This window comes from Pagrus major, chromosome 5 (assembly GCF_040436345.1).
Source record: "Pagrus major chromosome 5, Pma_NU_1.0".
Taxonomy (NCBI): domain Eukaryota; kingdom Metazoa; phylum Chordata; class Actinopteri; order Spariformes; family Sparidae; genus Pagrus; species Pagrus major.
The window spans coordinates 16,860,716-16,886,281 of NC_133219.1; the positions used below are offsets into that span (position 1 = coordinate 16,860,716).

The 25,566-nt window shown below is 38.7% G+C and overlaps 1 protein-coding gene across 1 annotated transcript in view; it reads left to right on the forward strand.

Annotated features, from left to right (window-relative positions):
* eeig1a (estrogen-induced osteoclastogenesis regulator 1a) overlaps positions 1-18,141 on the forward strand; it is a 32,220-nt gene extending 14,079 nt beyond the window's left edge. The window contains exons 3-12 of the mRNA XM_073466300.1: positions 4,369-4,489; positions 5,475-5,504; positions 7,097-7,213; positions 9,551-9,597; positions 10,302-10,453; positions 11,503-11,607; positions 12,755-12,950; positions 13,075-13,196; positions 14,282-14,351; positions 14,759-18,141. Coding sequence (XP_073322401.1) covers positions 4,369-4,489; positions 5,475-5,504; positions 7,097-7,213; positions 9,551-9,597; positions 10,302-10,453; positions 11,503-11,607; positions 12,755-12,950; positions 13,075-13,196; positions 14,282-14,351; positions 14,759-14,804 — 1,006 coding nt within the window. The 3' untranslated portion in view covers positions 14,805-18,141. The remainder of the gene's footprint in view (positions 1-4,368; positions 4,490-5,474; positions 5,505-7,096; positions 7,214-9,550; positions 9,598-10,301; positions 10,454-11,502; positions 11,608-12,754; positions 12,951-13,074; positions 13,197-14,281; positions 14,352-14,758) is intronic.
* Positions 18,142-25,566: the final 7,425 nt, after the last annotated feature.

Here is a 25,566-nt window from a genome sequence, read left to right on the forward strand (position 1 = left end):
GTTGAGAACATTTTAACCTCTCTTCACTTCTTCAAAGAGTTGGTTTAGGATTAGAACTTCAGTTTAGGGTTAAAGAAGATTTCCAGCACGTTTTGTTTTTGGTGGTTTTATTCTCTTTGTTGTGAATCCCCAGTACTTTACTTGCATGTGCCACGGTTTGTGGTTAAGCAAGCCACAGACAGTTAATTTATACTGTCATACTGTTCTAGCTTAAAGAGACCCTGTGGAGTTTTCTTCTAAACAAATAAAAGTTATGTTAACATTCATTGTTATTATTTTATTTTTGTTAGTATTTTAAATCCAGGATTGTTTACATCCTTGGTTACTTGCTTTCAGGCATCGTCTTCTTCTATTTACCTTGTTCAGCTATTTTTTTTCAGTTCTACGATTCCTAACAGTTGCACATCATTGGTTCACAGGGCCCATAGTGACATTTTGAAATTGCCGATTTTGTCTGACCAACAGTCAAATAACCTTAAATATTCTATTTGTTATAATATTGAATGAAGAAAAGCTATACAAGTTGATTTGAGAGGCTGTGGACAGCAAATGGTTTGTATTTTTATTTATAAGTGAGCAATCATTCGCTAGAATTATCACAAATGAGTTAACTGATTGATTAAAAACCAAAAAAAAAGAAAGAAAGAAACTAAAACAACCGTGTACCTTACCAATATTTTGTATTCATTGTCTTTAACAGGCTGCCATTAAGTTTAATTCATCTGACAATAAATAACCAACTGTGTATTTAATTTTATGTAAAAAAAAAAATAAATATACACCATTTTACTTGTAAAACCTGTAATTTGTGCTGAGGCTGGAAGTAGCTCAGCTCTGGCTAATATTTATTATTGAGGGTGTTTGTTCAGAATACTGTGGAAAATAATTGAAAGTGGTTAAAGACAGAGAATGACAGAAGTGGTAGAAATCACACAAAAACACTGGAGAGATGGTGAATAAGATGAAGGGGGAGGGGAGTGTGAGGAGCAGCTGCTGCTAGTTTGCACTATAGAGTGTGTTTTTGTGTGTGTGTGGTTGTTGTACGTGTGTCATTTGCACCTTCTGTGTCACGGGATAGCTCATACTGCCTCATGTACATTGATTAAAAGAAATCAAAATGACTGAAATCAAACTTCTTGGAATTGAAACCATTAAAACAATTGTAATGTAAACAGAACAGGGAGGCCCAGCTCATTTTCTTCCCATTCTCACGATGGCTCAACCAGATGATTAATCACTCTTTGTTTCAAAAGTGATATCTCAACATCTTTATACCAGATTGCCCGTTAAATTCTCTGTGTTTATTCATGTTCGCTTGAGGCTGCTTCACAAAGTTTTTGCTGATCCCATGACCTCGCCTCAGGCTAAAATTGGGCTAAAATTTGTATTTGTACACAAGAAATACCTAAATCTAATCTGGGTAGAGAGCCAGGAAATTCCATGAATACATTTGTGATCTCCAGATGGTAAACCCTTTTGATTTTAGGACAGGCCTCGAACAAGTAAATGTCCTCATTAATCATCAAGTAGGACCTTTAATTGCCTGTTTTTGTTGCCTGATTGGGTCCAAGGCTGATGGTAATCCTTGTCCTTGCGTCCTGATTTGCTGGAGACGATGTCTGATGATGCAGCCATTGTAGCTGATTCTTTATTCTCTCTTTCTTTCTTTTATCCAGAACTTTGTCAGTGTCTTCTTGAACAGTCTGAAATGGACTTTAAAACCATCAGCTTTATTACAGGTCTTTAGAATCACGTTTCTTACCTTTTAATGTTTCTTACTTTGTTACCGTTGACATGGTTTTAATATACTGTATAAGAGAGGCCCTTGTTTATGACCCGTTGCCCTCCTCATTCCGCAGACGATTATCTATAGTATTAAAAGTATTAATACAATCCCCAATCCTACAGAACTGCATGCACTAACACACTTGAATAACCCCCCAAAAATGTACATACTGTATCAAGACGCACGCAGGCTATTTCACTTAATGCTGAAGAGTTTCTTCAATAAAAACATCTCATCAGTACAATCATTTTTCTCTTTCACCTTTTGCATTTTGAAATGCATGCCCCACCGTGAAGTGCTGTATTTGTGATTTATATGTGGTGGAATTAAGGAGGCGTCAAGCAGTTTAAGTGACTCCAGAAACATTTGGCTGCTCAGTTGATCTACTTCTTCTCAGCATGTCGTTGGACAGAATCCAATGAAAGTTTCTAAATGAGCTGTTTGCCATTTAAGAGGAGAGAAACTAGACTTTTCTCTCTTTCGCTGGTGATTGACAGAACATTTACAGAAATTATGGGGCTCTTTAACGGGGCGGTATTTAACTTAAATGTTTGGTCGACATAATGATTCACAGAACAGTGAAGATCCTCATAACTTAGAAATAATGAAGACCTGCAGCTAGGATTTTGTAGCAATTTTTTTCCCCCCATAATTGGTATGTGACTTTGGTTATTTGGACGTCTCCCTGTTTTACCACCAGAGACATTTGTAATTAACTACAAATAACACAGTAGAATTACTCCTGCTCACAGTGAAAATTATATTTTTAGTCAAGCTAGCTGTGTGGCGCTGTTGATTTGAGATTTTGAGTGAAATGCCTCGAGAACTACTGGATGGATTTCCATGAAGTGTTCTTTGGTATTCTGGCTGTGGGGACCTAAAGCGTTGGATTTTGCCATTTGATATCACTTCCACAACAGTAGATGCATGTGTTTCAGGATCAGGCCATATTGTGCTTCAAATTTCTCATTGTACTTTGTTTAGTTCAGCCAAACATGCAAAAAAAACCCAATATGGAGTTAACTTTGTTATAAGACACAGAAAAGCTGGAAGTACTCACAATTGGAATTTATGAGAGTATTTATGGAGCATATGACATTTTCTCTAGAAAAATAAACTCATGAGTGTTATCAAAATAGTCATTAGAGGTTGTTTTTCTGTCAACCCCCTAATAGATTAAAGGGGCACTATGTAGTTTTGGAGAAGAAATATTTATTTTTCCCATAACTGAATAAACAAGCTGTTCTCAGAGGAAAATAGTTTCCCCGAACACTGTGTGAAGCTAGAAAGGTGGCAGGGTCCGCCAAATATAAACAAAGTAAGATAGTATGAAATTGCGTTGTCCTTTACAGTCAGTTTGTTTATTCAGTTTGTTTAGACATAAAAAAAACAGTCAATGAAGATCTTTCCTATTAAAATGTCTTCCCCAAAACAACATAGTGCACCTTTAAATGACCAATTGTTCCAGTGCTAACCAAGAGTGATGCCTTATTTTATAGATGACATGTAGAGCTGCAGAAAATCAGATTTTGAATGGAATCTTGTTTTGGCAACAAAAGTGCTATGTTAAACAAATTAGTCTCTTTCTCAGTACATACCACACAAATCAACATTCTCCTCTTTTTCTGCATGCTGCGGCGTTTCCTGGACATTTCTTTGGAATTTGTTGGAGTGCCAGTCACATCAGCTTTTGTTTTCAGAAACAAACAGATCAGTGACCCGTTCTGTTTGTACACCTACTGCTGTGTTCCCACCCGTTAGCCAGGATGTATGGATACTCTGAGGTTTTCCACTGGCATTTCTGTCAAGGCAAACTTTGTTTTCACAGAAGTCTCTTGACCATTGTACACTGTTTCCTCGACAGGTTTACTTGTCAGTTAAGCAGGAGGGAAAATCCTGAGAGACAAACCAGTTTACATATTGATAATGTCATTCCACCAATGGTTTTCACCGTCTTGTTGACAAAATGTCAGCAGGTAACTATCCTCAACCAAAACGCTGCATCTACCTACAAAATCCTTGGAAGGATGAGCTAAGTTAAGTTAAGCTAAAACTGTCATCAGTGTCAGAAGCCATGGGAATCAGCTCTGTAATTCAGTTAGTTGCGGAAAAACTTGCTCACAACATGTTTCCCCAGTGTTGCTCTGATAAATCTGATCCACTGGTCATGAGGCTGTGAGAAAGGAATGACATAACTGGAAAAAAATAGTTGTTTCGAGTCAGAGAATATAGCGGATAGAAATTATAAATTGCCAAGTGTTGAGAACATTTGGGTTTGACCTCAATGTCAGGAAAAGTTTAGGGAAGAATCCTTTTTTAGTCCTGGTGTGTCTATAAATACATAATTTAGGTTGCTTCCATTTTACCTTATATGTTTCAGTGTCATCGTCAGTTTTATTGCGTCAGCAAATGGGAAGCTAAATCATGTTATCATTAACTGAGTTTATAACTGAGGAAGAGAGGAGTAAGCAGAAATAGAAAGGAATTTCGAAATGAATAATTCATTAGAAGCACCATAATGCAGAATACTAAATTGTTCTTTCCAGAGATTTATGTGCTTCTGCTTTTTTTTTTCCTTACAGAGAGGAGGTTCAAGAGAACTGTGTTCGCTGGAGGAAGAGGTTTACCTTTGTGTCTAAAATGAGCGCCAACCCCCACACCGGAGTCCTGGATCCTTCTGTCTGCAGGGTGTCGGTCAGAAAGGTACGACTCTCGAAGTGTCCTCCTCAAGTCTGTAGTTAACTAGATCAATGACGTGTCTTAAAAAAAATGGGATTTGAATAAATAGAAAACTGCACTCCTGTTGAGTCCGAACATTCAGTTATGTTGTCATTTACTTGTATGCTGTCATTATTTTCTTATTTGAAGGAAAATGTACTCAAAGACTGACCGTTGTCTCTCCGGTAGCCACTGAAATTCCATTTTAAACTAGAACGGCACTCAGTTGAGCACACATCTCGGCCAAGGCCCCACAGTGCCCTTTGTGCTCAATCATAGATACCGGCCGCCAAAATACGCATGGATGCTTCCATACATTATACCCTGAGAAAATAACTAAAGTGTCGAAAAACGCAAAAAAAGAAAGTGAGAAAGAAAATTGGAAGATGGGTCTCGGCCCAGAACAGACCCCATTAACTTTTGGTACGGATACGTAATCTTTTCACACTTTTCTTTACCATTGCGAGGCTGACTGAGAAAACAAGACCTCCTTGTTGGAGGTCATCACAGTCACCTGCAGCGTATCCTCCTAAAAATTACCCTCTGTGGAGTTTAAAGTTGATGTCTTATGACCTGCAAATCTTCAAATCAATGCTTATGGGGAAGGGTTTTGTAGAAACGCATATTCCTCCACATACGGTAATAAAAATAAGTATCATTTTTGGTCTTGGTATTAAAATTGTTAAACAATACCCAGACCTACAGAACTGCATCCACTAACAAACTTGATTAACCGCACAAAAATGTATAAAGAGGTTTGGAGAAATTCTCACAGAAATGCATGCGGGAGGATATTTCAGTACAGACAGTACAGCGCCGCCTCGGTGCCATGCTCTGAGGAACCATGAGTGTGGTCTCAGCCTGTAATTTCAGCTCTCTCGTTGCATCCCTGTAATTGGAGGCCTCTGTAATATAAAGTTGGATCAGTTGGATCACTGGGTTCATTACTGTCTTCCTGTTTTCCCTGCAGGAACTCAAAGGAGGAAAAGCATATACGAAGGTAAGAGCTTGTGTCTCCGTCTCGGCTGCCTTACCTCTCACGTACATAAACACATAGAAACAGTTACAGATGAGCTTGCGTGAGTCTCTGTAAACCATAATGCCATCTCGTGTAAATATTAGCATTTCTCACAGCACTTTGACGAGCATGCCACCAGTAGGGTGGGACTATAAATCAAAACCTCCTCACACTCACGTTTGCCTGGAATCTGCAAAACGTCCTGCCAACACCTTTCTAACCGTAACTGTAAGAGCTCCTGACAAATGAGTCATGCCTGATGAGAGAAATTACAAGGTCAAACCCCTCATGAAGATAAACTTTTGTTGATCCATGGTCGTTGTTGCCAGACAGGAACTGCTTCCTCTGTTTTTACCCATTCTCCATTTAGATTTCCTTTGGGTAAATATATCCCGCTTCCCTCCTTAGAAGTTGGCTTCCTTAACTACACACCTATGAAAACAGAAGCTCCTGAAGAAAGGGAAACCTGGAGAAAGAAGAATGGGAACCTTTAGCTTGAGGGTGCTGCAGAGTTAATTTAAAATAACATCATGAATGCAGTCAGACAAAGACAGTTTCCACAGGTATAGGTCAGGAATGTTTCACTGTACAGCAAGACGACTTTTATAGGTGCTAAGAATAATGGTGCCCGTAACTTCAACTCAGTAGGTCTTATTTTAGACACTGAAGCAAACAATACACTTGATTGCCAAGAAGTTTAAGAGACATTCACGCATTAAAAGAATGAACGTTATTAGTTATGTCAAAGACATTAATGTATTGTGTTGCATCGATGTCCATTAAAGTTAGCACGCTAACCTGGTAGCCCTTGTCCATCCTGTCTTGTAATACTGCTTTGTACCCCAAGAGGCGATAGTCCGATGGTATAGCCCCCTAAGTTTCAGCTGGAAGATGCGAGTAATGAGTTTGCTACGTTTCACAAGCTCTTTCAGCTTTTTTAGTCTAATAAATAGGCAAATAATTCTCATAAAAATAAAAAATTAAACTGTACACCGTCTGAATTCAATTTCTCCCTTTTACAGAACCAAGACAACCTTTTATTGTGTTAATACATGAATTCAAACTGGGCATAAACTAAATGAATCTCACCTAAACATTCTTGATTTGTCTTGAGTTGAACCATGTCTGGTTTGGTGTAAATAAATGCTGGTGCTGAAACCCAACTCCCTCTCTGTCCTCTCCCACTTCTTGCTTCTCGAGCCATAGTCCTGGTCAGAGCCGCTGTAAATCACCTCAATACTAAATTCCCTACTGCAATCCCATAAATGGATTGCAACTTGCAATTGGAGACCCCCCCGTAGTGTAAAGACCTACCTGCAAGAGCTTTTTGCCTTCATCAAAGCCACTCTAAACTCACTCTTAGTCTGATTTGATGCCTGTTAAGATTGACGTGTGGTTTTGCACCCTGTCATGCATTAAAACTTCAGAAGCTTGTGACGATGTGAAATCGCTTGTTGTGCTAAATGATGGGTGTTGCAGAAATCACTCCGTTCTAGACACGCCAAAAATAAAGGCCAGTGAACCCCTCCATTAGTGAATCTAGAATTAACTCGTCTCCTCTTCGTTGCCCTCAGCTGGGCTTCACAGATCTCAACATGGCGGAGTTTGCGGGTTCTGGCTCCACTGTGCGCTGCTGTCTGCTGGAGGGATACGACACCAAGAACACACGGCAGGACAACTCCATACTGAAGGCAAGGAGACATGGGTGTGAAAAAATACGTGGGGAAAAAATGGCAAATTGATGGGAAGAAGAAGAAGAAGTGATCTATGTGCATATTTTGTATAATATGCCTTTATTTTTCTTGGCTAATGTTAACACCATTAAAATAAAGAATAAAGAGAGGTTAATATGGGACTATTTTTTATTTGAAAAGTCTCATTGTATAAACAAGAATTTTAATGTCCTAAATGTTATAGGTTCTAATGCCTGGAGCAAGCTTAATCATTAACTCTTTGACCTTTGACATTCGACCTTTTCATTGATTGCTTCCACTCAACAAATTAAGTCAGAAGTGGCCGGGGTGGAAAGGTGGACGATCATTTTTCTCTTTGTCATGCAGAACTGGTGAAGGACTTTTCATTTAAGTGTTTTTTTTTTTGTTCAAACGAAAATATATACTAGTACTGTTGTTCCATCTAGAGCTGAAACGAGTTATTGATTAATCAGTTTGTTGATGTAGAGATAATTGATCAGCGACTTTTTTTTTGGGATTGTAGCAAAATGTCGAGCATTCCCTAGTTCCAGTCACTATTTTTTTAGATTAGCTGCTTTTAAGTCAAAGTAAACTGAGTATTTGGGGTTTTGGACTGGTGGTCTGACACAGCTAAAATTACAAGTCATTATCTATCGTCAAAACAATAGAGAATGAAGATTAATTGATGATGAAATAATTATTATTTCAGCCTCGCTTCAATCAGCTTCCAGGAGGGATTGAATTTCCTTTGAACCTTTTTACTTTTTAATGCATCTTTGTTTTAAAACAACAATGTAGTGACAGTTTGGGATATGTGTTATGTAGGAGAAGCAGCTCAGAGCTCTGAAACACTAAACAGTGTCCTCAGCAGCTACACTGAACATGGTCGCGTTACATGTCATGCCGATTAATTTAGGTCATTTTAACTTTGTTATCCTGTAATGAAAAATCGAGTTGTCAAGCACAATTTGTTACGAAAACAGATTAGGAAAAACTGTAAATGTAAAAAGAGCTTCAACTAATGATTGCTTTCATTACTGAGTAATCTGCAGATTATTTCACTGATTAATTGTCTCATTCATTAAAGGTCAAAGGACAGTGAAAAATGTCAGATAAAGCAACAAATGTGCTGTTTTGTCGGACCAATCCAAAACCCAAAGATATTCAATGTACTATCATGAAGAAACATGTCATGTCTCATTGCAGGCAGTCTTATCTTTGTGTTGTCTCTTGCTCCTCTGTTTGTTTTGTTTTATTCATAGACGATGAAACGTTTTTTAAACCAAACCATTAACCTGTGCCTTACAGACGCCACCTATGATGCAACTATTAGGATGTATTTTGATATAAATCACCTTGCCATACAATAATTAGTCTATTAATTGATTAGTTGATCTACTGAATTAATCAATTAATTGTTGTAAATGACAAACAAAATGTCATTTGCGAGGATTTGCTGCATCTCTTCATCTTTTCAGATTGTAGTCTAAACATATATTTTGGTTTTGGACTATTGATTGAATGAAAAAAATAATTTGAAGATAACATCCTGGCTTCAAACATTTTTCACAACAACAGGATTAATCTATATATTGATAAAAAAAAGATATTTTTTTATATTTACATTTATTTATCACAGCTGAATACAAAGTTGTTGATTTCACTCCCAGCTGAAGCAGTGAAATGTCTCTGTGGGTGAAGGAGGTTCTGATTTACTCACTGAGGAGTTGAGTTATGTAGCGCCCCCCAGAGATCATCAACACAAACTTCTGTGTGAAACAAAGCCAAGACAGTCACAAGTAGATTTGTCATCTCGTCTGGAAGACTTTGTGTTGTGTTGCTGTGTGTAACTCATACGTCAGTGAGCTTACTGGGAATTTACCCCCAGCTCCTCCAGTTAATTTGTAGTCATCGCTTAAGCAGCCAACACGCTGTTTAGTCGAAACATGTTCGTTGTTACAACTCATTAACAGAAATGTAGGACAGTGATTTCTGGAACTGGGCTGGACTGGTTTGTGATGAAGTTCAGGTTTAGATTATCCCCCTGTGATTAAGACAGAAATAGTGCTGTGATATACAGGATGTTGATTAACTGCTGTGCAGGGATACAGTCAGGTGTACAGGAAAGGGAAAGAACATGCACAGCAGAGGAAAAAGGCAGTAATTTCTAATTATGGAAGAATATTTCATCATCTTGTTGATGTAAGATCAGAGACAAGGGGAGCAGAATTAACCTATTTTGTAGAGCACTTCTTGACATGGCAGTCAAACAGACATTTTGCTGATGCTGACATTTATATTGTGGATTAAAATTTCTTTTGATGTTTTTTAAAGGTGATCATCGGGATGACCCTTCTGTCTGGAGATCCGTGTTTTAAAACGTGAGTAATTGAAATTGTGAGATTGAGATCATTTCTAATTGTCAAGGTGAAATGATGAAGCTAACACATCGATCACAGATGTTTTTATACACTTACAGCCTCACATTGTTAGACTTGTCATAATTTTTGCCCTATTCTTTGTTTCCATTTCAGTGTTTTACCATGTTGCCACTCCCTTTTTAGCTATGTTTAAGTTAAATCACTGCATTTCTGGACTGAAATGAGAATGAGAATGAGAATTCCTTCCATTTTGTGATACAAATTACAAAAAGCAAAGCATAGTACATCTGTGTTATTGCATGTCTATAAAAGTACTCCTAAGGGTTTGACAAATACACTGTTTACTGAGACTTTGGGAAAATAATGCATCTCACCAGTGTGCTCCAAGTTTTTTAAAATTATGTTTGTCCGAAATATGTGAACTTGTTGGTCAAAACAATTTGGCATGTTTGTTGAGGGGGTTCTCCATTATGTGTATCCACAGGTTTTTATTGGTGTCTTGGTGTTTTCTGCACATTTTTGACCTTTTAACCGGATTCTTAAACACTTATAATTGTGCTCCGTCCTTTGTTGCCACAGTGACTCGCTTTCCCCGCGGTCAATAAAAATTAATCTTATCTGAGCGTGCCAAGCTAAGCAGAACTGCAGCTCTGTGCTCATTTAATCTGTTCCAGACTGATAAGTGGTGTTTTTTTTTCCTGCAGGCCTCCCAGCACAGCAAAGTCCATCTCAATCCCAGGACGAGAACACACCCTGCAGCTGGACTGTAAGGGGGAGGGAACAGCCGAGCCCGGGCCGGCTGGAGGGGTTTCTCTGGGCCGAGTCGCCAAGCCTCGACCCTCCATCATCAGCTCAGGTACAACTCATGTTATATTTTGTAGCTGGTTCAGAGCTGGAGAAATATCCAGTTTAACGTTTTGCATCTGGAACTGCAATTGTTACTGAGTATTTGAATGTTTGTCTTTCAGTATTAGCTCGACCTGAAGGGATATGATGAGGGTTTTTGAAAGGATTTTTGGATTGGTCAGCAGATTTGTGTCTGGATTCAGAATCAATAAAATGGTATTGAATCCCAGCCCTGTTTCCAAAGGCCAGATCCAAAGAGATGTGAGACAGAGTCTAGACTGAGCACATATCAAATGATGTCTGATTCGCCTTATTCATCATAATTGTCTTGGACTTTATAACGTAAACTACCGAACTCTTCAACATCCAACAAACTAACTTATAGAACTTTAAACATGTCGTTCAGAAGACAAGAAGTTAACTTAAGTATGAAACATCAGATAAAGTGGTCTTGAGACTGAAGTCTAGTCTTTTGTGTCTTGGCCCAACCTGCCCCGACCCAGATGTGTTTCAATCTGAGCCAAAACTTCCTGGAAGAAGTTCTAAAAAAAACCTTTTAGAAAAGATTTTCCTCGCATGGAATACTAGCTGGCATTGTTAAGGATTTGTTCAGTTTGAATTAAAATTAAAAAATGAAACCCAACATGTTTTGCTCCAATATGGAAAACAACTTGAAAGGCTAAGGTTGTTCACAGCATTTGAGCATGTGGTTCAAGAATCTGTCCAAAACACCTTTTACAGCCAAGAAGTAAGTGCAAACTCTCAGTAACGAGCTATGAGTGCACAAGAGCATTCAAGGTCTTGGTACAAACAAAAGTTAGCTTACACGTTCAGATACTTTGATAGATTGGATCGGAGTGGAAACCTGCCAACTCTTTGACTTCACAAGAAGTTACAGTAAATGGTTGTAAATTACAGCTCCTATGAGTCAGAAATGGCTGCCATCAGTGAGGTTCTGCAGCTCTACTGTTAAAGTAAACAAAAACTGATTGATGTTTGATCCTGCAGATGAATTTCGACTGAATAAATATGAGCTGCTAACAGTTGTTGTGCCTTCAGGTCTCCTTGAAGAATCAGAAGTGAACCAGCCCAGCCCTGCAGAAGTCTTCCAGTCCGGTCACTCTCGCAACTCCAGCTATGCCAGCCAGCACAGCAAAATCTCAGGTACAAAATTCATCAGCAGTTGTTTCATTAAGTCCCCGGTGTGATTAAAAAAATATACATATATATTTTCCAGAAAAGTATCTTTCTAAAATAAAGTTTTTATTTTGTGGGTCCTGTTACTTCCTCATAATTTTGTAGAAAGTTTCCTGGAAAGAAGGCAACAACGTCAATCGGTAAAATAGAGACAGCTATTTTAATTTGGTCAGATAAGTTTATAAGCAGTTGATTTCCAGAGGAATTTCCTTGTAAGAACTGATAGATCCCAATAATAAATAGCCTATTTATTTGGTTGTCATTGGTTATTTTATCTGAACATTCATTTGTTGTTGACTTGTATTGTTGCCCAAGGAATTTTTTGCACTTTCAGCTGACCGGCTGTCAACTGACTGAAATACTCTCTAGATTTCAGCAGCAAGTAATTGATAGTGTATTAGTCCATATTACATAGTCCTTTATAGGTAACTTACTATGAATTTAAAGTTACATATCAGTTCCTTTCAAGAAACCGATCAGGAAACTATGGTCAGGCTATTGTAACCTGTAATACCCCTCTGAAAAGCACCACCTTGTTGTGGCGGAGGGGTTTGTGTTACCCTGTGACCCTGGGAACTGTGTTGTCAGGGGCAACAGGTCATGATAGCCTCTCCTAATGCAAACTGGTCTCAGGTCGGGCCAGACAGAAGAGCAGTCCACACCAACAGCATTTTTGAAGCATATTCCATTTTGGCGTGGTCTGTCTTGTAAAGAGATGATGTATCTCTTTTAAGACACTTCCTGGTTAAATAAAGGTTAACTAAATAAATGAATAAATCAATTATAGCTGTAGAAAGTTTGGCCAGCCGCTTTCTGTGCTGCAGCTTGGTTGACTAATGTCGGACAACAGTGACAGTCATAATGGAGCTGATGAGGAAAAAAATTGATGCACGCTTCTGTAGTGGTTATTTACTTGGCTTCCTGCTTCTGCTTTTAATTTGGGCTAAAAGTTATATTGCATAACTTCAGTTAGGATAAAGAGTGAGTGCACTTCATTACTTTTCACCTTTGTTCTACACTGCTTTTATCTAAGCAAAGTGACAGACAGTGGTTCCACTAACCTATGATATCTCTAACATCTCTGATGCCCTCCTGTATCCCCGCCATCCTGCAGGCTACAGCACTGAGCACTCCTGCTCCTCCAGCCTGTCCGACCTCACACATCGCAGGAATACCTCCACAGGAAGCAGCACTTCTGGGGGTTTGGGCTTCACTGCTGACACACCCACAGAGGGCGACAAGGACGCTGGACGTCCTGAAAGACCCCCTCGACCCCCTCGGCCTGTCTTGCCCCCCAATAGGCCTCTCAGGTACAGATGCTGAGGCATAGAATTGCTTGGATTTACACTCATCCTGCTTCAGATTTACATAATAAGACAGAAATAGAAATGTCTGATGTCCCAACTACAGTTTTCTTCTTTTATGGTATTTCAGGAGGAAGCAGGACTCCGTGGAGAGTCACCCCTCTTGGGTAAACGACACTCGCATGGATGCTGACGACATCGTGGAGAAAATTGTCCAAAGCCAAAATTTTGCAGATATCAACAACACTGAAGGTACAATGGGAGCGTAGAATGATAACACATAGTGATCTGCCATCAGTAGTGCAGCTCCATGTCCAGACCAAAAAAGCTCCAGAAAAATCAGGTTGTTGTATTGATATTGTTTGAAAATGTGTGCCATTATCTCCATATTTAGACAGTTCTCCTGAAAAACATTCATAGTGTTGCTTTCAGTCGTTCTCAATAAAGGTGAGAGAAAGAGTTGTATCAAGAATGACATAAAGGAGAGCTGAGGGAAGAGTTCAAACCCTGGCTCTTTTCTCACATCCACACAGCTGACCAATCACAGTGTGAAGTGGGCTTAAATGTAAGATTGCCATTTTTAAAGTTACATAATTGGTCAGATGGTGTGGAGGGAAAGGGTTTCTATAGCTATTCAACCATCTGACAAGTACCTCTGACAGTGCACTAGCCCCATCAAGGTAAAACTATTTACAGCATGCATTGTGGGTATGACCTGCAACTCAAAGACAACAGTTGAAAACTTGAACTTACGCTAATGAGAGCAAAGTTCGCCCAAAGTCCTGTGGCTATTTTCCCAAAAAACTGTCAAAGAAAGGGACAGAAGATCACCATTGTTGTCTCCAACACGAAAGATATAAACAAAAACATGCTGCTTGGCACAATGTCACATGAAAGAGAAAGTGACAGCTTGTTTACACAATGTTGGCGAACAAATGTGTAATTTGCATTGACCTGCCCTGGAGGAGAGATAATTGGCACAGTGTTGTTTTTGAGTTTCTGGCTGAGGAAGACGTTGGAAGGAGTGGTTTATGGGAAATGAAGTCCTAACCTTGAGAAACAGCAGCAGTGATGATATCATTGGTGTGTGATGCAGGCTATCCCTTTTCAACGTGGTCTCATTTGTTTGCAGTGAATCTCTTCATGTGAAGGTTTGACAGTTAATATGACTGCAAAAGTGGTGAACACAGTGTTTGTAACTAACTGCTCCATCTTTGGACCGAGCTCTCCTTCAGTTTTTCAGCTCTGTGTTTCATCACCTTTTATTGTCTGTGTGTTGATGCCTTCTGGTTTTCGTCAGCGGCTGCTAACTGGGTTTGTGTATGTCTGGCTTTCAGACAGCAACCTGCGTCTGTTCGTCAGCAGAGATGGAACCACTGCGCTCAGCGGCATCAGGCTTGGAAACAGGTGAGAGGCCTGACTCTGACTTCCTGTCACTTTCTGTGTCTTTATCACTTCCTCCTCTTAATGTTTCTCCACTCGTTTCCCCTGTCTGCGTGCTGCTCTCTCTCTTCCTCTTTTACTTTAATCACTTCCACTTCTGCGGATTGGGGTTGTAGTTATAGATACATTTCTGAATTCAGAGGTCACCCCAGTTTGTGGTGCTGAGCCTGTAGTAATGAATGAAATGTGTCCAGAGCACATAGTTTTGGATTGAAGTCAACTCTTGGTAGGTAAGCTCTTGGTACAGCTGCTTTGCTTTAGACAAAAGTAAGCAAACATTTGGCTTATTCAGATATACATAAAAATGATTTAATAGAAAAACTTGTTTTAAGTTCTCTGACTCTTTCCCCTTTATGTTTGGATCTTTGCAGGGTGTCTGCAGGCGGGTACGAGCCTGTGGTGATTGAGAGCCATTAAAGCGAGACCAGCAGGAGAGGCGACGTGTCGACCTGCGGATCGTCCCGTCTTCTGTCTCGCCGGTTTTCCTGGAGCTTCAGCCGGTCTGACGCCATGAGGGGAAAACCTTGTCAGTTTGCACTTTATGTGAAATTTGTGGCAGTCTGTGTGTCTGCGCTCCGTTCAGCTGATTTTCGTGATGTTGAGAGCGATTCAGAGTGAAAGCACTAAAGCACAAAACGTTTCTCAGCCGTGTAGTGCCGTGTAGTGTGTTTCCCTGCTTCTGTGTTTCAGTAACACAATTTTCAAGATTGGAAGAAGTGACACTATATATAGATTTGACCTTTTTCAGTGATAACAATACAGAAACCAAAATCATCCATGTGTCCCCAGTTTACTATTATAACTGCTGCTCTATGCTAACTCTACTGGTAGTAGGTGGGAAACATTCAAAGTAAGAGGAAGGAAACACGGAGTTAAACTTACTCAAGTTCTCATTTTCATGTCTGAGATAAAGCTGATAGTCTGCCGTCACTTGATACTCTCTGTGTCCCAAATTCCATACTCAATACATACTGTATACAACTTTTTTTTACAGCTGTGAGCAGCTCTTTCAGTTCACACCATACACTTTGAACCTGCTTAGATCAATATCTAATATGGAACTGGGACACAGCCAGTGTCAGCCAGCCAGTTACAGTCAGTGTTATCTTGGAGCATGCTATCAGTCGGGTCTTGTCAGGGACAGTGATAATTCTTACTTCAGTGCCTGTCTAGAATAAACTTTCACTGCTGAAGATAAACTGCAGCATAATCCATATAGTCTCAATTCCTCAACCTCAGCCACTAAAATAACAATAAGCCAACGTCGTTATTAACACAGTTCATTTTTACACTTTATTATTTTTATACCGGATCTACTTCTTTCTGTATCCTATTTTTGGCAACCTACTTCACCTTTCTAAGCAAATTGAAGACATACAGTAACTTGCACATATATCACACCAGTTTAATGAATGCATCAGAAAAAGTGCCAAAACAAGAAATAAGTAAATAAAGACTGGACTCTGCAGACTTGAAGACAGATTATGCTGAAAGTTTTGGACAAAATTACCATTTTTTACTTTTCTGCAGAGAACATCTTGTGTGTGTGATTCATGACACTGTATGAAAGCCAGTTACAGACTGTGAGAAACTCCCACCTGCTGTTAGCACTGTGACAGTGACAGGCAGTTCCTGAGGATCAGCTGCACTGCAAGCTGGACTTCATGACAAACTGGGGATGTATAGATGATAATGGTTTTCATGGTCATTTTCACTTTTGGTAACACATTTATAATAAACTTGATTTATGAATTATAGAAAAGTTGCCCCCAACACCTACAGCACGAGATGTTTATATGTACCAACAATCCCTTCACTGTGCACAAGTCCAGCAGCGGTTACACGTGGATTCAGTAGATTATTTTTTAATATATCTGTACTGTTGTTTTTTCTTTCACCATTTGATAAAAATGAATCAGCCACATGTTTGATGCTCCAGAAGTGGTAACAAGACTCCTTGTATGTGATTCATCAGGAAAAAGCTTCCACATTTAAATCTTCTAAAATTGGACATGCTAAAATAACTTTTCATGCAGAACAAAAAGTCCTAAACTTGAAGTGTATCGATTCCCACTGAGCAGCTGTGAAGATGCAGAAACTCTGAATCGCTTTTGTTTTTTTGTGTGAGTGAAGTTGTTGCTGTTCCCTGTTGATCGGGGAAACCGAGTCAAACCACTTTGTGCCTGTGAAATTTCTCTTGAATGACCCTAAAGCACCATGAAAGCTGTGATGACAGAGTGCTAGTGATGGTGAGGAGAGAAATAATTGTTCTTCTTTTTGTTTCTTTATTGTTTTTTTTCAGTGTCAGTCATGTTGTAACTTGCAGGTGTAGCCATTTTGGAAATCCCACTGTATGCTCACTGCATGTAAACTACTGTTGCACTGTTGCTTCATCTCCACTAGGGATTCATTTTATAAAATTGAGTTCTCCTCTCTCCTCAGCCATCAGAGGTCAAAACGAAATGTGAGGTCAGCTGAAAACACGTGTTCTGTGGTACAAACTGTTCTACTTTTACGGTGTCAAGTTGAAGAGGGGTTTCTGCTGTGGCTACGACTGTAAAAGTCTTTGTTGCCCCCTGGTGGAGCAACGGCGTCCATGCCTTTTGGTGTTCACACGGATGTTTACTTGGAGTTAGGCCGGGTTGTTTACAGCTGTCATCAGATGAACGAACACCAAAGAGGTGGAAAAAAGGACGAGTTTCTGCAGCTCTGACAAACACCGAAACACAGGAATTGTTATGTTGGCAACCAGCTGGCTGGTTGACGCTTGTTTTTGTTAGTTTAAGAAGCTAGTTTTGTGTTTCGGAGTTTGAACTCTGCAAACTCGTCCACTTCAAGATGGAACAAGATGTTCTCTTAAACAGAGTCTTTAAATCATATTTTTCTGGTTGTAAAAAAGGTGAAAAAAGCTGTCAGTTTGAGAAATCATGCACCCTTCAAATGCAGGTCATTAATTTCACTAATCTTTTGATTTCGGCTATATGACATATAGATGTTTTGTTTCAAGGTTGCCCCAGAAACATTAAGCCTAAAGGCTCCAACTTTTCCGAGTCGATTTAATCTGGTGATAATTTGCTTGACTAATTGTTTGATAAATTAATCATTTAGACTATAAATTGTCAGAAAATGGTCAAAAATAGTCAGTAGACATCTTGTCAGCCCACAACTAAAGCATATTCGATTTGAAATTGTATTTGTTCAAGGAACAAATAAAATGTTCCTTTTGACAGAACGTTTTCCCACATTTACAATCAGAATCTGCTTTTAAGACTCCTCATGAGTAAACTCATTTTTCCAGTGAAGCTCCAGTTTTTATCATCACACTACGTTGGTTGAATCCAGCTCATTATATAAGTTGAATCACTTTACACTACCCACCCTGTTTGTATTTTGCAGCTGTATGTTTATTAATCGCATTATTCTCACATTTTGGGGATGAACCACTGTTCTTATAGTCTGACATCACCACAGCCTTTAGTATTCTTTTAAAGCATCTATTTATATATTTTTGTTCTCTATTCTTTTTATGTTGTTTTGTCTAGAGGTTGGTTATAAGCTATGCACACAACTCGCCTCCCTGAGCTTTTTTTCTATTGTTAATTCTAACAAATTATTCTATTGTTACAAAGCTAGTATAACCTAAATTTATAGAGAATCAAGTTGGAACAGTTCTTCCAGTCACCACGTAGTTACTACGACTTTTCTTCGTTGTTGTTTTTTGTGGCGCAGAAATGACAATAAAAAGCTAATCTGAGTTTGTTTCTGTGTCCTGTTTTTAATCATCAATGACATAAACCTCTGTAATCACATAGGACATAGAAGAGTGGGTGTTACGACAATGTATATGCATGTGTGTGGTTTTGTACGGTTGCTCCCCATTTGGACACAAAGGCCATGTCTTCTGTATTTTTTCCGGTTTAATCTGTTTTTTTATCTCTGAATTACAAAAAGAATGTATTAGGTCACTGAGGGTCCTCAAAAGTACTGTCTAGAAGAACAAAGGTGTGTCTGTCTAACATTGTGGATTATTATAGCCATGAAGAAATTGTATCTTTACTCTACAGAGACACACTTCAGTTGGTAATTTGTTGCAGAGTCTCCAAAGACAACACATCTGTGAGGCAGACGTTTTGAGAGATTTGTATAAAAGGCCTCCCACTTCATCACACTTGAGATATTTGTGATTCTCTTCCTCCAGCAGAAGAGGGCACTCTGCACAACATTATCATCTGTCTGTGCAGAGATGCCCTGTAGATGGCAGCAACTAGCCGTAATCTACTCAGAGGAGCTGAATACTGAACAGGAATAAACATTATGATCTTGTGTTTCTTGTGTTTTAGTCTTAATCCCACAAACATTGCCTGCGACAAAGTTGCTTTAGATGCATGCCACCTCAGAGCCGAGGTAGCACATTTGTAAACTGATTTATTTTATCTGCAATTGGATAAGAAAAAAAAATACTGATTGTTATAGTCAGAAAGATGCTGAATATCGAGTCAGATAATCGGCAGACTGATAGTTGATTGATGAATCGTACATTGTATGTATATAGTACATAAGTCTAATTTACTCTTCCTTGAACTTTTGATACTTACCGTAAGTACACTTCATATCGAATACTTTTACTCAAGTACTATTCGTATGGGTGACTTTCATGTTTACCAAAGTAATATTTTCAAACATTATCTTCAGTTTTACTTTTAGTATGTATGACTTTTGGGAACTTATAACACCGCTTAATGGAGATACTCAACAGCAGCATCTGAACTGTGTCTGACCGCTTCTGAGAAAGCTGATTATATGCTTTCTAGGTAGTAGACAGGAACTTTTCAAAATGTCATTCAATGCACTTTCTGCAACTGGTCAGCAGTGTGATGTGGCTGCTTTCAGGGTGCATCTTTTTGCTTCCCTTTAATGGAGGTAAAATTTGAGTGTAACTCCATGTTTTATTGAAATTGCAAGTCACATTTGCAATATCTCATCGTGACTAATAAGCCCCATGTGGTTGCGGCACCTTTAAACAATAAGACTCTGAGTAACAGTAGAGAGAAAAAATATCAAATACAATCCTGCATGAATGGATCTTTTGGTGCAGCAAGCTGTAAACGCAACAGTGACATATGTCCTCATAAAGATGACATGGCTAACATGTCATCAAACTATATTACTATCGATATCAATATACATACACATCATCTGCTGAAAATAAGGTTGTTGAGGGTGGCAAGACTGAACAATACAGTAAATGTACCAAAAAACCAAACCTACATAAACCATAAAATGCGGCTGAGGTAACCAGTGACACCTTTCACATACACATGGTCATTTTTCCAGGGTTATCATAAAAATATTGATTGTTGAAGATTTATTTCAATTTGGAGGAAGTGTGCGGTGTGGATGGCTCCACTGAGTGAGTCATCCCCTGAAACATGACAGTGTTAGTCTCGGCCTAGTCACTCCAGTACAAAAGCTATATTGTCAAACCATGTTAGTCATAGTGTAGTGGGCTGCCTTGTATCAATCAGCAAAATAAGGGCTCAAAGTTTTACTTTTGTTTCAGACAAATAATAACCACGTTTCACACTTTTTGACATTTTCTGCTGTACAGGAGAATTGTGGTTGACACCTTACAGTCTCAATCTTGAGAGATCCCGTCTGTGCAGCATTAAAGTATAGAGGCTTTCCTGTATCTTATGAGTCAAGAAGCCTACTTGTTAACACGAACTGTAACTGACAGTTACAGTGAAATAAGATGTGTGACATTAAGTGGAGCAGCACAGTATGTGGTTGAAAGTTTCCTTCAAATGAAAAAAAACTAACTGAGGAGATTTATTTGTTTCCAGCCGGAAACTAAAGACATGCAAGACTTTTACTCTTGAAAATGGAACATTTTGAAATATTTTATATAACATACACAGAAAAACACTTAAAGCACTAAACAAAGGATGAAAAAAAAGTGGGTCATGGAATAACCAGGGAAGTGTGGGCATGTGGAGAACGGTTTCAACATGAGTGCAGAAGTTCCTCTAATGCTGTGGTGTGCCTCAGAATGAAAATATAATGCAAATAAAATGTAGAACAAGTGTCTTAATTATGTGTACTGGCTTAAGACAACAAGAAAAGGAGACAATCATTGTTGATTTGTTTTCAAAAATAATATTTAAGCTGTCTGGAGTTTTCTCATAAACGATTTTAAGTTATACTTATTTTTTCATGAAAAGACATGTGGTGTGGATGAATTTCAGTATTTGTGTTTGATACAAGTGACTAGGAACATGTATTTTCTACAAGTTTATTTTGAAAAACACATTATGACAAAAAGGAGATCTTCAAAGGAACCATTTTAGCTTCACCTGACTGCAAACACAGGAGGCCCTCAACAGGCTCCCTGAGGAACGCGCACAGGTTTCATCTTGTTTGATGGTACTGTAAAATTTAATTCAAGTCCTTGCTGTTAGTGATGTGTTGGTCGTGAACAAGCCTGTTTTATGAACCGGCTCTTTTAATGGCCCCAAATGCCAAATTGAGCACCACTAGTAGCCACAGATCAGCACCAGCATGTTAGACTAAAACAAACCGGCGTGTCGGCTACACCTCTGCTCTCCCTTTCCCGCCCGCTCTACCTACGCCATTCTCAGCTGCAGCAGGTGTTGCAGAGCACACACGGAGGAAGCATCCCCTCAACACAGGAGATAACGGAATAAAGTTACCTTTTTGTGGACCATGTCAAAAGTGGCATATCACACACAACCAGGGAAGTCCAGTGGATCTGAAGGGAGGGGGCTCACATGCACTAATATGAACCCAAGAGAAAAATCAGATGATGAACATGTTTGCTAAATAAGTTTCAGATATGTCTGACTTTGGTAGAATTAAGACCCAGGCATGGTGAGACTGTTGTAGGTTTTACCTGTGCACACATTCCCATCATAGGTCAAAATATTGCTTGATTTGGCTAAATTATGGAGGCCAAAAGTGGCACTAGATGAAAGTACCATTTGGGAGCTGAAAGAGCTGCTTCTCTATGCTGAGCAGAGCCAAATGATCTGGGCTCCCTATGAAGAGCTGAAATTCCCATCACTACTTATTATTTAGAGGCCTGTCTCAAAAGTAAGTTAGTTAGCAAGTTTTTGTATCGCGCACATACACGTACTCGGCTGAACTTGACTTATAAGACACCAAAAATGCCGTTGCATTGCTGAAATATTTTGTCAGACATTAAATCTCACCTTACATTGCAAACAAAAAACTTGGACTCTGCAAATAAAATCAGCCATACAAATGTCACTTTCTTTAAAACACAGCTTCTTATAATCATCCATTCACAGTAACTAATTTTATTATAAGAAATAGCCCTTAAATCACCATATATTGGTAAATAAAACATTAAATCAATCTTTGGTCTCACCTAAATCACAGAACAGTCTTTTCTGTAAACTGTCGCCTGTTACTATAGCTTATGGTAATGTACATAGATGTAACTGTGCACCATGACATCTTTGACTTTTGGCTTAATTCTTCTCGATATAAAGCTCTTCAATGTGCTTGTTTTTCATCAGACAATATGTTTGTAATTTAGTTTTGTACCAAACATCAACAGTATTAACAAAAGGCACTGGGCATCATGACTATTACAATGTAAATGTAAGTCAAATCTAGCATCTAATTGCATCTTGAAACATACTATTTGAGTTTTATCCTGGTTTACCATCAGTCTCTACCTCCACCACCATTCAGGCACAACATTAAGCATTTATCATTTATATCATCAGCATAAAGTCGTATACTAACAATCAAACTTTAACCCCATCTTATCTTAAGTATTTCAGCTGTTTCTGAGTTATGCACAGGGAGCAAAACAAAAACTGTACATTATTGCAACAGACTATCAAACAAATCATTGAATCCAAACACTGAATGGGCTTCAAATTGCTGACTCAAGCAGTCAGGTTTGCCCCGTTCTTTCACTATTTTCTCGAGGGGAAGGCTGACAAGTCTATTCTGATCTAGAAAGTCGGGAAATTTAAATTTTGTGGTTTCTCTTGCTGGTAGACAGATGGGTTTTCACCTCGCTGGTAGTACCCCAAGCATGCCAATAATAGAATGCAGATTTGGTAGTGGCTGCGCTGCCTCTCATGAGGAAGCATCTGTACTTGCATTTCTTTTTCTGCAGGGTTCTTTACTTTTGCTTTTGCAGCAACACAAAGTCCCCCCAGAAATCCTTTAGGTTTCATCTTATTTCAGAAGGAGGAGAAATGAAGAACAAAGTCAGCGTCTGTTTCTTTTTTTGCAAGATGTGTCAGACCTGTCTACAGCATGAGGCCAGTCTTAGTTTAGCTCCTTATAAAGATGTAGACAGACTTGAAAAAAGCCTAAAAAAGTGAGCGACCCTACACCCAGGATAACTTACAGCCACTCTTGCATCACTGCTGAAAACTGGCACCAGATGACCAAAAAAAAACCCAAACAAACAAACAAAACAACAAGTCTCATAATTAATTGGTCTGCTTACTGAACAATGAGACAGAAAATTGTTTTTAGAGAGTGCAGTAAAATGTTGGAAATATACAATAGTGAAGACATAATCACCTGTTTTCATTAGGCCGAGGACACTGTCACACTTTTTTTTTATTACAATAAATGATAAATAGCTTTCTCTGCTGCGGTTGCTCGGTCAGCCATATTTTTCAGATTGAAAAGAGTCTAATTTACCACTAATGGAGAAGTAGTTACTACTATAAGATAGTAGTAGATAGTAGTAGGGGTAGGGGGTCGATATTCAGCATTTTCAGATTATCAGTATTGGTGATTTTTGTGTCAGATTGTTTACACATCACAACTGATAGCCTATTAACACTGAATAATCTGAATCTGCAAAGTAGTTAATAAATGCATCAAATAAATGTAGTCAAGAGGACGTTTAAAGCAGCAGAAAATGAAAACACTCAAGTAAAATACCTCAAAATTGTACTTAAACTTGAATAAATTGTACGTGTATAAGTGTATAAGTGTATCTCATCCCTGGTTGCTTAAAATTTTGACACCAAGAGTTACTGTTTTCACCCTGAAAAGTACAGTTTTTTTCAAAAAGGAAATCCTGTTCACACTTCATAAATGTCATAAAAATGTCAGATAACAATTTCATAAAATGTCAGATAACCTGCACCATTTCCAGGATTAATGCATATTACATTTCAAACACAGCAAAGCAACGTTTCCTGTTTAGCACTGAAGTGGTGTGAAGTCTCGATTTTATCACTGGCAGGTTGGTGTAAAATGGATACTTCACACCATCTTAGTCTTTAATCCACACCATACAGGCAGCCTCATGAAAAGGACATTCCAATCACTCAGTAAATCACAATGCCAAAAACAAGATGACGAATAATGGCAATTATTATTATTCAAATAATGACAGGATGTTTGATCATGTAAGAGCCCTGTTTGACTTGAATGCTAATTTTAAGTATTAGAATTAAATATGATTGTGTCTTCTTTCTTTCTTTCTTTCTTTCTTTCTTTCTTTCTTTCTTTCTTTCTTTCTTTCTTGTTGATAGAGGAATTTATATCATGATCTACTCTTGATTATTATTTCAGTCAATAGTCAGCTAATCATTCAAGTGCAACCTAAAGCCAATTTTAATCTTCAGTTTAGTGTAGAAACAGATATTTGCTGCCACATCACTCCATCATCATCAGAAATAGTTTAACAATAGTTTTGTTGTCAGTTGATCTGATTTATCCTTGAAACTGAACTGTGACTGAATACGTTCTAAGCCCTCATTTGAACCTTTGATTTGACTTCTTGGGAAGAAGAAATTGGAAATGGAAAATGCTAAATATGATTAAAGGTGCAAAGTATCACAAACATTTGTGACAGAAATGTTAATCTGATGTCATTTCGTTTTGATATTGCGCTTGTTTTGTTGCTACAAAGCCTTGGCAGAGGCTCCATGAATGTGTAAGGAGCCAATCTGACTGAAACTGCTGCTTGGTGAAAATGATGGAGGGAGGTCAGAGAGTATGATATACTCCTAAATCAGAACCAAATTGCTTTTATTTGATTTTATTGCATTTACAGTGAGACTGTTTTTTAAAATTACTAGTAGCACTTAACTGTGACCTTTAATGACCTCTAACTAGTAGTAGCATTGAGTGTGACTGTTTGGACTCAGACTACTACATCATACACTCAAATTTATTTCCACTTCCCCGTCCCTCTCTTTTGAGGAAGGCAGCAAATCACTTTCACCAAGGACTTTCCAAGGTAGCACAATGTTGTACTGAACAGACAAAACCATAAATATATCTACGTATCTGAGTCCAAGATAAAAAAAATCATAGTGGGGGCAACTAATTAATTGTAAATTAATTAGAAATAAGTTAAGATAGATAGCTAGACCAATTAAGAATTAAGTGGAATAGTGAATCATGCATTTCCTGTCACCAAGCTGCCTGTTCGAGCCATATCTGGAGTGTAGTCAGGAACAGTTGAAGCTACATAAGCAATAATGTGTTAAGTGTCTTTACAGGCACCATATATTAATGTGAATCATTCCTGACGTGCAAATCTCTCAAAATAAATTGCACTTACAGTTGAGAGACTCATTCCCAGCTCGTCAACTACTGATGCTTTTGGATTGTAGGTCGGGTCAGGGGGTATATCTGGACAAACAACCTCACCTATGGGCAAACCGATTAACCTCGCTTGCATGTCTCACTTGTACTGTGGGAGGAAGCCGGAAGCAGGAAGCCTCCCCGTGCCTGCGTGGGGAGAGAACCCAACATGCAAACTCTGCACAGAAAGGCCCTAGTGATGAAACAGCCTCAGTGTAATACAGATGCCTCTATGAACTACATAAGCAAACGAGACCATCAGCGAGACGACCGGCAATTATCTAAGTCATAAAGTAAAAACTATTTTTCGTGGTGGAGTGCTGAAGATAAATTAGGGGATTTCACAGTCTTAGGACAGAGGATGCTCTGTAGTCTGGTAGTACGGTCATCTTTTGTCTAGAGGGGATGAACCTGAAACCAGCAGAGTTCACTATTTACTGCACATGACTGAGCTTATCTAAATCTAATCTTAGGACATATACACTATTTTCATTTATGAGAACTAGAGTCTAATTTGGGTAAGTGTCCCCTCAATTAACTGATTACCAGAAAAGGGTGCGGT